The sequence below is a fragment of the Halichoerus grypus genome, chromosome 15 (assembly GCF_964656455.1).
Source record: "Halichoerus grypus chromosome 15, mHalGry1.hap1.1, whole genome shotgun sequence".
NCBI classification, from domain to species: domain Eukaryota; kingdom Metazoa; phylum Chordata; class Mammalia; order Carnivora; family Phocidae; genus Halichoerus; species Halichoerus grypus.
In genome coordinates, this window is record NC_135726.1 from 3,282,521 (window position 1) to 3,296,667 (window position 14,147).

At 51.8% G+C, this 14,147-nt stretch overlaps 1 protein-coding gene across 1 annotated transcript; it reads right to left on the reverse strand.

Annotated features, from left to right (window-relative positions):
- Positions 1-6,956: 6,956 nt before the first annotated feature.
- Positions 6,957-14,123, reverse strand: COX4I1 (cytochrome c oxidase subunit 4I1). Its single transcript, XM_036101035.2, has 5 exons — positions 13,990-14,123; positions 12,806-12,879; positions 8,856-9,023; positions 8,116-8,247; positions 6,957-7,215 (listed from the first exon to the last, which is right to left on the reverse strand). Exons 2-5 carry the CDS (start codon positions 12,876-12,878, stop codon positions 7,079-7,081), a joined length of 510 nt encoding a protein of 169 aa, XP_035956928.1. The 5' UTR covers position 12,879; positions 13,990-14,123; the 3' UTR covers positions 6,957-7,078.
- Between the last annotated feature and the right edge of the window lie 24 nt (positions 14,124-14,147).

Consider the following 14,147-nt stretch of genomic DNA (forward strand, 5'->3'; position numbering starts at 1 on the left):
ATGGTGATGATGGTGAAGGTGATGATGGTGGTGATGGTGATGATGATGATGATGATGGTGATGGTGGTGGCAGTAATGATGGTGATGGTGATGATGATGGTGATGATGATGATGGTGATGGTGATGTTGATGATGGTGATGGTGATGATGGTGATGCTGATGATGGTGATGATGGTGAAGGTGATGATGGTGGTGATGGTGATGATGATGATGATGGTGATGATGGTGGTGATGGTGATGATGATGATGATGGTGATGGTGATGGTGGTGATGGCGGTGATGGTGATGGTAAAGCTAAGATCCTCTCTAGACCATGAGATCCTCACGAGCAGAAGCAGTGTCTCCCATTTCCTGGCTCCCTTGCTGTCTAGGAGTGTCTGGCACATACTATGTACTTAAGAAATGTATGTTGTTCATGGACTTATTCTTCAAGTTGCTTTAAGCAGAGGAGAAGAAGCCCTCCAAGTGTAGTTCAAACTGGCCCCCATGCAAATCTCTTTGAAGTCATGTGTTTTATCTTTAAAATTGACTTAACTTTTTCATTCCATTCTATGGTATATCCATGTTTGTTTTACTTATAAACAAGAAGAACTTATTTCCAAAACTTTGAGTGAAAATGATGCCCCAAGAAAACATACCCTGTTTATTCCTGTGGCTTTTGAGATACTAACCACACACACACCAACCCCCTCAGGCCACCCCACATACATCCGGAGTCCAGAGCCCAGGCCAGAAGCATGAACCCAAGCAGTTAAACACTGGAGAAAATGCCTCTTTCTCTTGGTGGTGCTAGGGCCAGGGGAGCTAGAAGGGCAAGGCCCTCAAGGCAGCTTGCGCACTGCTCCGTGCTCTGGAGGGCAAGGAGGCTGAGCCTGGACTCAGTGACTTTATACTGAGAGCCAAAAGATGTCAAAGTAGGAAGGTCCTGAAAAGGTCTCTGGAAACTTCATTTTCCCCGTAAAACCCCAGTGTTCCCAGCACATGTGCCACATTATCATCCTCAATAGACACTGGGCCATGAAGCAGCAGCATCCATTCCAGGAGCTCCTGATGATGCCGTCAGCTGGTATTTAAAGAGCTGCCATGTGTGGCCAGAGTCTGCAGATTGGCCCCGGAACCCTCCCAGCTGCCCCGGGGCTGCCGTCCTCCTACACCCACTTCAGAGGGTGACAACAGGCAGGAAGAGGCAGGGCACTCACGCAGGCCACTGGGCCAACCAGAACTCAACTCAGAGCCTCACTCCCCCACCTCACACCGCCCGGCTCCCTGAGTTTCTGTTTCCCCATTTCTAAAGTGAGTATTTTACATGATATTTTTCAGCCCTGTTACATAACAGACACCCTCAGAGTGTGGAAATAGAAATCGGTTCGAGGATAATTCGATAATGACAAGCGTTCAGAAGTAAACTGGAATTTACTGAGCAGATGAGAATGCTTCTCACGTGAGCCCCGAGAACAAGGGTCCCATCCTCCCCATTGCAGAAGTTTGGCATTGATGAGAAAAAGAACAAAGGGGTGCCCGTCAATCTCATTTCCTCCCCTGCCCGGGGCCACACATAGATCTGAGCTCCTCAAGCCGCAGAGGGTGCATTCACCTCTGAGGTGGGTGGCACTGAGGAGCCTGCCAAAGCCAGTGCATTTCCCTAGGGGGTCAATTTCACTCGCAATTTGTGGAAATAATTTTTCCATTTTCAAACAAATCCAGCAGGGTTGTGGGGCAAACTACAGATTGCCCATGAATGTTCACCAGACACAAGACTTTTAAAGGAACATCACATCCAGCAGGACAGTTCAGGCCACTGTCCAATAATTCAGATTGCACAAACTCTCCTCCAACTTTTCAGGAGACAAGTTTGACGAGGGAGAACAGTTTTAAATGCAGAGCCAGCCTCCGGGGGCTCTGGGAAAAGCACGGAGCCTGGGTGCCACCTGTTGTCCACATGGGGTATGACAGCCAGCTCTGGGCCACCTCTGAAGGTGTGTCGATGGGGGAGACCCTGTATCAGTGCGGGAACCTCGCATTGAAGACCACCCTCCCATTTCAGCAGGTGGGCTCCCCCCTTGGTTAAGAGGCTCGTTTGGGTGAGGTGGTGCCTCGAGAGCACCTGTGGGCTTGGAGATCCTGGTTTAGGAAACCTGGGTTGGGGCCGAGGTCCGTGGGTCCAACCGTTTCCCAGGCCACCTGGGAATGAATGCAGTGGTTTAAACCTGCACTTGAGTCACCTGGGGCAGATTTAAACCCTACAGAGACACCTAGGGCGAGGCCCACGCCTCAGTGCCTTCAGATGGTTACCAGGTGACCCTACCTTGCAGCCCAGGCTGAGGGACGCCGTGAACTTCCTCACAAAGTTCAGCATCCTTGGGGGGGATGCCTGTCGTCAACATGGCTCCGCAGCCAGCCAACCCTCCGGGGCATCCTGGGACCAAGGGGCTCCAGGATGTGTAGGTCGCCTGCAAGGACTTTTCCTGTGCTTCTGATGGGGCTTTGTCAGGACACCGCACGTGTCCTACCACATAATGCAACTGACAGCCCAAGGGACGCAGAGCTTTTGAGCTAAAACTGCGAAGGTCCCGGGCAAACCAGGACCAGTTGGTCACCCTGGTCCTCACACCTGCCTCAGACTAGCAATGCCTGGGCCTGGACCTCAATGCGTGCATTTTCGAGAGTTGCAGCTGGGGTGTCCATCGGATTCTTGCAGGGGCCTGTAACCCCCCAAGGATGATCGTGCTGCTTTCCACCTTCACCTGCGAGGCGTGCCCCACCGGTGCACCCGATGGAAGCCGGCAGTGGCCCCGTACGGCCGTGTGCATGGAGGGAATGGGATTCCTGACATCCGTCCCCAGATGAGGTGCCGCCTGCAGGGCGGGTCTGGGAAGAGATGGCTCAGCGGCTGCGACGTCGTTGGTCAGCTGGAGAACAGTGGGCGCCCACCGTGGCTGATGTGAGTGTTGACTTTGGTTTGGTTTGGGGGAGGGCAGTGGTGGCTGCTACAGGAACATGAGGAAATCATCTGAAGAGATCCTTAGAGGCTGACTCGTCCTTGGGCTTGGACATGTCTCTTCAGGAAACATCTACTGAGCACCTACTGTGCGCCAGGACTTGTGTAAGGCCCTCAAGCAAAGACAGCAACACAGCAGGCGCTGATTGGACTCTGGCACAGCCCCCGGGGGTTTGAATCCCAGCACTGCCTTTCCTGGCTGTGTGACCTTGGCCAAGTCACTGAACCTCTCTGGGCCCCCATCCCTTAATTTGTAAAACAGAGTCAGTAACTCCAGCTGTCGGTAAGCCAGGGCCAGGACCGAGCGGGTGGCGGCACACTCAACCCCTCACCAGCCTTTGTGGGGTCCCGGGCTTAGGCCATTTGTGAGTGAGCCAGCATCTGACATGTCTGAAGGCTGCAGAAGTACTGGGTATACTGGGAAGTCATCCCACCCAGGGAAGACCCGAAGCTCCAAAGGGGAGTCGGACACAGTCATGTTGGCATCAACTTCTGAAGCATTTCAAAGCACCCAGAAGACTTCACAGAAATTCAAAAGGGTTTCTAAGAGTTGCTATCAAAAAAGTGCTATGTATTTCCTCCTAACCAAATAACATCTTTTTCCCTTCAAATACACAACATCAAAGATACATTAAAAATACACGTTCAACTTACTCAATTGCTCTTTTGGGAAAAAATAAAAAATTGACTATGCCTCCCCATAGTGACACTCCCTTTTGGAGAGCACTGTGACACCCTGCGGGACCCAGGATGCCTCTGAGCTGATGGGAGGGCACACAGAAACCCCTCGACATCCCAGGCCGTGCGGCATGCCGCTGTCCACCGGGACCAGGGCTTCTGGAGGAACTGCTGGGCTGATCCTGCAGGCATGGGGACGACTCAGAACCAGACTCAGCTGCTGGGACGGAAGGAACCACCACGGCTGGGTTTGAAGAAGCATGCTGGGGTGACACACAGGAAGTACAAAGAAGCCAACCGCAAGCTGACCAGAAGCAGACAGGACACACAAAACAGACAGGACACAGGAAAAAAACAGGAAGCAGGCAGGAAACAGGAAACAAACAGGAAGCAGGCAGGAAACAGGAAACAAACAAGAAACAGGTGACAGGAGCAGACAGGAAGCAGCTAGGACACAGGAAGTAGACGGGACACAGGAAGCGACAGGAAACAGGAAGCAGATAGGACACAGGAAGCAGACAGGAAGCAGACTGCTCGTGGAGCCACAGTTAATATTCGTAACTTCCGTCTTCCACTTGCCATCATTGGGAAAGGGTGCTCCATAGAAATACTTCTTCGCCTCATTTTTTGATATTGTCAGTATGGCTTTTGGCTTTGCTCTCTCTTTACTCTGTTTTCATGTGGGGATTCACAGAAATACTTCAAAAGTATGTCGCCACAGGCTTCATCTTCCTAGAACCCCTTCCCCTTGCTTTCAACCACTTGTCCCCAGAATTGGTCGTCATCGCGGTCACCGTCCCATTCAGCCAGCGTTTGGGCAGACTTGCCTTCACGGTTTCCAGGTCCTTCACCCTTCCACCTTACAGCTCACTCCTTCCTTCGGAGTTCAATTTCCTTCTTCTGGGACTATGCCCTTCAACACTTCTCTCAACAAAGACCGGTCAGTGATAACACTCACGATCTTCGCCTGTGAAGATCCTTTTCCCTGCTCTTTGCAATAGTTTAGCTGATGATGTCATTCTAGAGGGATCTATCGTTTCACTGCCTTCTGGCCTCCAGGGTTGTGTTTGACAAGTCAGCTGCTGGCTGTCCCTTTGCAGGGAATGAGTTTTAAACTGAGCAGGGTAAAAAGCTGCCACTAGTAACAAGGTGAGCGTTGAGTCAGAGGCAAAAATCGGTCAAAAGGGACGAGGTGCGTTTTCAATGGCAAGGAGCTCTCCCAGCGTTAGGTGAGGAGCAGCAGATGGTCCCACATGGAGACCAAGTGCTAGGCCTGTTGGGAGCCCCACTCCTAGAGGCACAGGGACGCCTCTGGCCTCCAAGAAGCCAAGTTGGGGGCTGTTCCAATGTCCTCCCAGGTGTTTCCCAGAGCCCTGCCCCAGCCCCCTTCCTCTCCCCCAGGGTGCTTTGGCCCACTGATGGGCCTTCTGCTCTGTCCTCCCCTGGGCCTTCAACTGCAGGCCCTCGAGTCTGGAACTTTTTCCACCTGCCACCTGCACCTCCACTCGTTTTGGCTTTCTTCTAGTCTCAGCTCACATGACGTCCTCCGTGTGCTCTCCCCCAACCAACCCCAACTTGTTCGTACCCGCACCCCGGCCCCCTCTCCATCAGCCCTGAGGAGCACTATCAAATCTTCCCATTCTGCCCATTGTTTTACTTGTCCTCGGTGTTTCTGTGAGCCCCATAAGGGTAAGGGCTCCGAGGGTCACATCCACCGTTACCCGCAACAACATGTAGATGATCGAGCCATGGTCAAGGAGACCTCTGGCCTAAGGATCCCGGGCTGAATCTAGCATGAACTCGGCTCCCTCCTGAATTCCCACTACAGTGGCAAGAAAGGAACAACGACACAGACAACAGGACTCCATAGTCACATTTCGGGACCTGACACTGATGTACAAGTGGTAATCCTCGTAGCAAGTCCAAGACAGCAAGTTCCTACATGGTAAGAGAAGGCCAGGGAGAGCCTGGTTACCCCATGGAACGTCCCTGAGCTCAGGGAGAGTCTGTTTGGAGCTATACCAGGATAGAAGAGTTTGGGGGTCAGAGGGGACCTTCAAACATGGTCTCAAACGTTCTTGTGTTTCCTCGGGCAGAACCCCCCACCTCTAGCCCCATTCAGCTCCATCACCTAACCCAGGGTAAGGGGCCCTTCTTCTCAGGGTTGTTCTGAAGAGGGACAGTGGCCTTGAAGTGCCTTGGCCTAGGTAGGAGCTCCATCAGTGGTCATTTAAGGGTCACAAGAACCAGGTGATAGGCCAGCGGTGACCTTGAGCCAGGTCAGACACCTCAGCCCCACATGGGCCCACCCTGGAAAAGGAAATGAAAATGACCCCACCTGGCAGGAGGCCTGAGCTTTGTAGGTGAGGCCATCCAGAGGCCTAGCTGGCCCCAGACACTGGCCAGACTCCCAAGCCAGCTCCCCTTCCCCTAAGGTGGGGAGGGCCTCCTAGGAAGTCAGCAGGAAGACACCACCACCAGCGGCTTTATTTAACCTGCTCTCAATTTTAGGCTGGTCGTTCAAGCCTTCTTACCACCAAAGGCCCTCTTCCTAGGACAGCCCTTGACCTCTAGTGAAGCTCTAGAGGCCCACTTCCCCTCCCAGTTACAGCTGGACTGCTCAAAGGCCACCTCCCACCCTCGGCGCACTCCCGCACCAAGGCCACTGGGAGACCCCTCTGCCTGCCCCTGTGCAGCTCATCACACAGGCTGTTCGAGGATTCATTTGCTGCTCCAGGCAGGGTCTCCAGGGATCAGTGAGGAGACCTAGCGCGCAGAGCAGGTGGGAGAGGACAGTGGGATGCGAGCCCCCAGGGAGCCTGCTGGGGCCAGCATGACGCTCCTTCCCTGGCATTGGCTCCATCGTTCTTTCTAGACTAAAAGGCTCAGAGTGGCCAGGGAACCAAGTCCATCACTCAAGACCTCAGTCCAGGAGCTCAGAGCTCAGCCTGCCCTTCCCAGGCTTACGGCCACCCACTCCAAACAACACTGACAATTTCAAAGAGGGGAGGGCAGGTCCCAGAAGAAAAGTAGCCATGGGGACTTCTGTTGGTCCAGCTTCCGTAATGGGATTTTATGCTCCTAAAAATCTCATCAAAAACCAAATATCTCACATCACAGGACCCTACATTTTTGGCTTTTATATGATATCCCCTTAAAACAATTTATTCCTGCCATTTCATTTATACCCAAAATATACTGACGTCAGACACTTGGGAGAAACTATGTTTCAAAAAACAGGTATTTTCATTTAGTTATCAAAGAACCGACCACAATGGAGTTCACGTAAGCTGCTCGTTTATTAGCACTGGTGATGCAACATAACGGTTTCCAGTGAAGATGCTGAGCTGTGTGGATCTGGCAGAGCAAGGTGAGGCTCAGATGGGTGAGTGGTGCGCTCCTCTATTTCTTCCACTCGTTCTTGTCGTAGTCCCACTTGGCTGAGAAGCCCTGAATTGGGCTGACCTTCATGTCGAGCATCCTCTTGGTCTGCTTGGCCACCCAGTCCTCTTCAAAGGTGTGCGGGACGGGGCCGTACACTAAAGCCCAGAACAATTTCATGAGACAACACTGTCTTGACGAGTCGTTTCTAAGCCCACGGGTCATTCAGGTCAGGTCTTCCCCAACACCACACACTGGCCGCCAGGCTAGTGAAGTCGCCTGCCACTCCACACCAGCACCCACCCACACACACACACACACACAGGCTTTGAATTCTGGGCACTGGTAACTCTCGATATTATTCCTTTGTGGGTAAAAGATGAGCAGTAAAATACAAGCTAAGAGCAGAAAGTCTCCTCCGTAGGACGCAGATAATGGGGTCTAAGGCTAGCACGGGCACAGAGCCACAAGTGACTGCACTAGTGAGATCAGATACATAGGTATGAGTAACCCGTGTCCACAGCAGACCAGAAGTACAGGATTATCGCTATTTGGAATGGGAAAAACCCATTCCACCTGGACACAAAGAACCGAAAGAGGCAGCACGGAAAGAGCAGACAACCCCGACGCTGTCTAAGCAGAACTGTGAGGTCTGAAGACCTAGGACTCTGCTTACCGAGATGCAGTCCCCATACAGTTGAAATAGCCCTTCGATGAGAATCCGTGCCCTTTTCCTTGATCAAACCTTCACTACGCCACCTTTTGATAATTGTGTGGTGAGCCAATAAAGCACCATGGAAAGGTGGTGTGCCATACAAAGTAGGGAAGGGAAGTCATTTGCTATAGAGCACAGCCTGCCGTGAGTCAGTCAGAGCCTGGCTCACACTGCCATCAACATGAGCTGGTTTCTCAAAGCCAGCGAACAATCCTGGAATAGGTCCCAGAACGGCGGTGCCTGTCGTGCACAGGCGCCCAGTCCACGCACCGGCGCTGGCCCCAATCCAGGTCTCGTGTGGTTGCAACCCGAGACGGCAGGCCTACAGCCCCTCCCCACTCACCATAGCGCTTCTCCCAAATCAGAATGAGAGCAGTGAAGCCGAGGAAGAACATGGCGGTGCCCACAACCGTCTTCCATTCATTCGTGCTCCTGTTCATTTCAGCAAAGCTCTCGTTGAACTTCATGCGGTACACTGGGAAGAGAGCACAGGCATTTGTGGGAATGAGGGCGGCTGTGCCCCTCCTTGCAGGGCTCTCCTATTTCTCCAACATAGCCAAAAGACAAAGTGTGCGTGCATGTGCTCACACACATATACAAGGCATGATGAAGGGAAGAAAACGCACAGAGTCTACTTTGGACAAAAAAAACAGTGACTTCTTTCTTTTTCAGGTTACAGCGTATGATCTGCAAAATCCCGTAACTTTCACTCCCCTTTCCCAACTGACAGCATTTTGCTGTGCTGATGTTCCATCAGTAAGTTACAGTGAACCCAGTCCTACTCAGCAGAGGTGCCAAGAAGCTGCATCCACACACTCCACAGCCGACTGACCCCTACCTCGCTGCTCTGTGTCCGCGTCCATGCTCCCCCCTGCGGACCAAAGCCCCGAGCACAGACAGAGAGGCCTGGGCAGAGGCGCAGCCAGCCCAAAAAGCCAGGGCCCTGGATCGACCCCGCAGGACACAGCACACTGGGCCTCCCAAGCACGCTGGTCTCGGGGCAGCACCCTCCATCTCGCAGCCCAGAAACCAGTCAAAATTCTCCCTCACACGGTTTGCCAATATTCCTGCTTCAATACCCACATTCAACTTTTTCATCAATGGAGAGACTGCTCCAGGGAGCCTTCTCCTTCTCTTTCAAGGCCTTCTGGCTAGCAGAGAGGTTCTTGACGTGGGCCACATCGGGCAGGGGATAGTCACGCCGGTCGACATAACTCGGGAGAGCATAGTCTTCACTCTTCACGACGCTTCCTACAAAACACGGTAGACAAACATCTGAATATTCACGTAGGTTCAGAGTTACAAAGCGAACTGAGTACAGGCACGTAGAGCCTGAAGACCTCAGTTATCCCAGCGAGCTGCAGCCGCATTTCAAGCAGCTCAGGGACTGTCGTGCGAAGGAGGGAGCAAGCAGGCCTGTCCCCCGTGGCCCGGACGGCAGAACGAGGGGTAACAGAAGCACTTCATCACGGCCAGCACGCGTCTTCCGGGGCAGGTGCCCGCAGAGGCGGCATCGTCTGCGGCTAACGGTGCCACCCAGAGGGCACCCGCTGGACTCGATGAGGGCCCTTCGGTAAGAGACTCACACTAAGGACGAGAAGCATAAACAAGAGAAAACTCATAAAAGAACAAGCGTTTAAAGATCAGAAACCGAGACGTACGGCACTGTCATTAGAACAAAAACACATAACCCGTGTCCAGCAGAGGCTGGAAGCACTGGGCTCCACAGACGTGTCCCGGAGCCACGCATCCACAGGTCCGAGTTCACTGAGCACCGACTACCTGCTGGCCGCGGTTCTAGACATCTGAGATCAGGGAACGAAGATCCCTGGTGCTCACATGCTAGAAGCAGGACGCAAGGTAGACATGGGAATCAGGGGTTATAGAGCGAGGGCTCAAGAAAAAGAACAGGTGGAGCAGAGGAAGGGAATTGGGGGCGGGTGCGTATACAGTGGGAAACAAGACCCAACACTCAGGGGAGTAAGGCAGCTCAACATGGAGAGTCATGTACTTGGTGAGTCACTGAATACAGGGCTTGCTCTTTTTCTTTCTAAGACTGTAAACCGTGTGTGTGTCCTTATACATACATGTAACTGAACACACAAAACTCCTGGCAGGGTAAAGCCCAGTACTTGTCAGTGGGGAGAGGACAAAATGGGGATTTCTGATCACAGAGATAGAAATTTCAGTGCCTTACAACAGGCACATATTTGGGTATTACTCAAGTAAAGAGGAAAACAGTTCAGAAAGCAGAAAAGAAAGGAATAGCTTTATTTTTATTTAGGGGTTTCCCTAAATAAAGCTACTAAAAGCTGCTTTTTCAATTCTATCATACATCTGCAAGAAAATTTTGTGATCCAAACTGGTCTGGACAAGTACGAAGTCCTGCAGAAACATTTCACTTCTACTAGCTTAGTACCAACGATTAAATTCTCCCAAATCATGTTAACAAAAGTAAAAAATCATTTCACCTCAAAGTAGAATTTCTCTAGATGCTTATCTTTACCATGCAAATGACCAGCATACTTACATATACTCAAGCTTATCCCCAAAAAATTTAAGGTGGAAATGACCAGAATTACTTTCCAATTTTAAATTCTAAAAGTCTATCAAAATGAGTGGACTGAAAAGAATAGCTGTACACTAGCACTCAGCTCGCATGTTAATCACTAAAAACAGAGGCAAACTGGAGTAATGAGAACATTCTAAATCTGACTGTGGTGGTTAGGACACAACTCAGGGACTAAAGTGAAAACCACTCAAGTGCACACTTTCAATGGGTAAATGTCCGCTGTGTGAATTACATCTAAAGTTATAAAAATGCAAATGCTCAGAACCTTGGAGCACCCTCAGCATAAAACTGCATGTTCTAGAACGAGACTGGCCAATCTGCAGTCTCAGGGCTGCCAGGGCTCTTCAGCACTTTGGGCCTGGTCCTCCACACCCCGCAAAGACTAGCATACCAAGCATTCCTTTTAAAGGGAGAGAGGAGGAGAGAGAAGAGACTTTCGCATTCAAGTGAGCATCTCGTCATCTGTGTCCGCAGCTGGGTTTCTCACGGAGCCTCTGCTGAGGTCCGGGGAACAGGAGCTGCCCCCTCAGTCGGACGTGTCACCACACAAGCATCCCAACTCAGTGGTGGCCGCCAGTGGTGCTCCGCGGTGTATTCTATGTGGAACCGGTCTGTGTATTCAGGTACGACCTGCATGACTAAAAGCTAAAAACAAGACTTGTTCAGCGGACTGTGGTGGTGGCCATCAGCCTACGGTGTGAAGACACGGGAATGGAGGAGGCAGGACGTCAGCCCCACAGAGCTTGCACTCCAGAAGCAAAGGCAGCAATACAAACAAACCGCAGTACGTCACCGCTCCAAGCAACGACAAAGCAGGGTGATGTAGGACAGGCAGCATCTTCACAGTGGGTGGCGGGGAAAGGCTGTCCTAAAGTAACGGCTGCATTGAGGCTGACGAGTAGGAGAAAGCTCCCACCCACACCCCGGCGCTGAGGCACAGCAGCCCGCTGCCTGCAAGGAACCATACCGCTGGGGGTTGGGATGCTGAGCAACCCGGGGGGGCTGGTTTGCCTATGTCGTTTGCTTGCTGGAATACAGCGAGATGACATCAGACAGGCTAGCTGCAGATCTTACCCTAGGCACGAGAAGCCACTCAAGGATTTCAAAAAGGAACTATTTTAATTTCCTCTGCCAAAACAATACCTAAGACTAAGTTATGGCCAATGCCACCATAAGGAGAAAGAAGTTGGCTTTCTTTTTTTTTAAAGATTTTATTTATTTTTTTGATAGAGACACAGCGAGAGGGAACACAAGCAGGGGGAGTGGGAGAGGGAGAAGCAGGGTTCCCGCCGAGCCCGATGCGGGACTCGATCCCAGGACCCTGGGGGATCATGACCTGAGCCGAAGGCAGACACTTAACGACTGAAGCACCCAGGCGCCCCAAAAGAAGTTGGCTTCTTATAAAAAACCAGAATGACCAAAGGGACACCTAGAAAGAATACATTTTACTTTCCGCAAATTGCACCTCAAACTAAACAAACAAAAAAGCTAAGAAAATACATACGCAAAGCCAAAATAAAAACAAAATATAATCTGTCATAAATGACTTCCTAGGCTTTCAATGAAGGAGTGTTTCTTTCCATATGTACTAGTTAAACAACAAACTTTTATTACTTACTCATTTAAATAACAAATTATCTCAATGATACTCTTACTAATAAATGATCTGTGTCGGGCGCCTGGGTGGCTCAGTCGGTTAAGCGTCTGCCTTCAGCTCAGGTCATGATCCCAGGGTCCTGGGATTGAGCCCCGCGTCGGGCTCTCTGATCAGCAGGGAGTCTGCTTCTCTCTCTCGCTAACTCGCTATCTCTCAAAATAAAGTAAGTAAAATCTTAAGAAATAAAATAAATTATCTGTGTCCACGTGTTATCCTGGGCAATGTAAGGAAGAGAGGGAAATGTAAGACAACGGTATTAGCAACTCAAGGACACGATTTCAAGGAAAAATTCACACATAAAGCAGTTACTGATTACTGAGCCCCAAGATACATAAACAGATTCCTGCACGTAAGTAGCTCGTCCAAGACAGAAATGAGATTAAACTCTGCTCGGGCTAGAAGTCCAAGCTCCTTCCCGTCCCTTGCCCCAATAATGTAAATGGTATTCAAGAATATTGGCTGGGTGTTTTTTTGCGGGGAGAGAGGAAATCATTAAAGTCAAGTATGGTGGAGATCTCTTGAAAGGGGTGGAACTTGAACCTGAAAAAAGGGGGAAGGGAAGGAAAAGGGGGGAAAAGAAATAGCATAAACAAAGATTCAGACTGGTATTCAACATGATTCATAAATATTCTGTAATCTAGAAGCATGCCCTGTTAAAATAGCCCCCCAAAAGTCCCACAACAGCCAAATCAGGATCTCAGCCACTTTAGGCCATCTGCGTTTGAAACTCCAGGACAAGGGCTTACACATAGTGGGAGCAAAAAGAAATTAGCTCAGCCCATTTAAAAGAAAAGTTACACTTACCATGTGCTCGTACACACACTGAGGTGGAAACTGCTCGCTTGCCAATTAGGCTAAACACTCTGGTAGCCAACATTCTGAAAGATAAAAATGTACACCCTCTCCATGAATGAGGGCAAACACCTATTAGGAATTCCTTTTTTTGTTTTCTTCCCCCCAGCATAGATGATCTGTTCTTCCTTAAAACCTAAGTTGAGGTTTTTCATAGCAGTCAACACGTTTTTACGGAGCTTCATTATAAACCAAATACCATAACATATACACACTACAGGAAATTAGTAAAAAACTGGCTTTCTTAAAAAACAAGGAGAAGCAGTTTTCCTAAGACTGAAAAAGCTAGAAACCCTACAGCGCTGAGCTGCCATGATAGGCTCCATTGTTTGGCGGAAAAGAATAAACAGCTCAAAGGGACCGGCATGCACTGCACGCAATTGAGTATTTGATTAAAAACCTAATAGGTGCGTAGGATAGGAAGGGAAAGGCAGGCAGAAAGGCTGCAAATACGGCCTGGTCCACTTCCAGTCCCTGCGGACAACGGATGACCTGGATGACCCACCTCTCACCTGGGCCCTTCCAGCTTCGGGCCCTTTTCCCCTAGCTCCCCCTGCTTTAAAACTGGCCCTTTCAGGGGACTGTTGACGACGAAAGGGACTCCTAACGCATTAGGAAAATACCCCCTTTGAGACAGAATAAACAGAAGCATGACGTCAGGGCTGAACTAGCTCGCACCCCGCGTCTTCTCTCCCCGGGCCTGGCCCGCGCGTGGGCGGACGCTGGGCGGCTTCTGGGTTGGAACACGGAGCGCCTCTCCCGCAGCCCCGTTAAACCGGGGACGGTCGCTCAAGCCGTGGCTGGAGGGCTGCGGGCCCAGGCTGCAGCGCGGACCCCGGGCCCCGCCCTCGGCCAGCGGGCGCTCCAAGGTCAGAGCTCGAACCCAGCTCGCGGCGGTGGCGGCGCAGATGGAGCCGGGCCGGATGCTGCGAGGCGGCACACAGGCCGCGACCCGGCGGCCTCCGAGCCCCGAGCCCCCGCCGGCCGGCCTCAATGTCACCGGACTCCGAGGCCCAAGCACCGCTCCCTCTTGGCGCCCGGGCGCCGAGCCGCGGGCACACTCGCCCGCTACCTCCGGGTTCCTGGCCCTCCCCGGCCCCGCGGCGAGGGCCGCCTGCAGCCCGCCGCCCGCTCACCTGCCGCTGCCACCCGCCGCTGCCCGCCGCGACCGCCGCGACCGCCCTCTGTGCCCCGGCTGCCCGCGACCGGAAGAGACCGAGGGCGCACGCGGAGCACCACGGGATCGAGGAGGACCCCGCCGCGCCGGAGGTCACCCAAACGGAAGCAGGGAAGC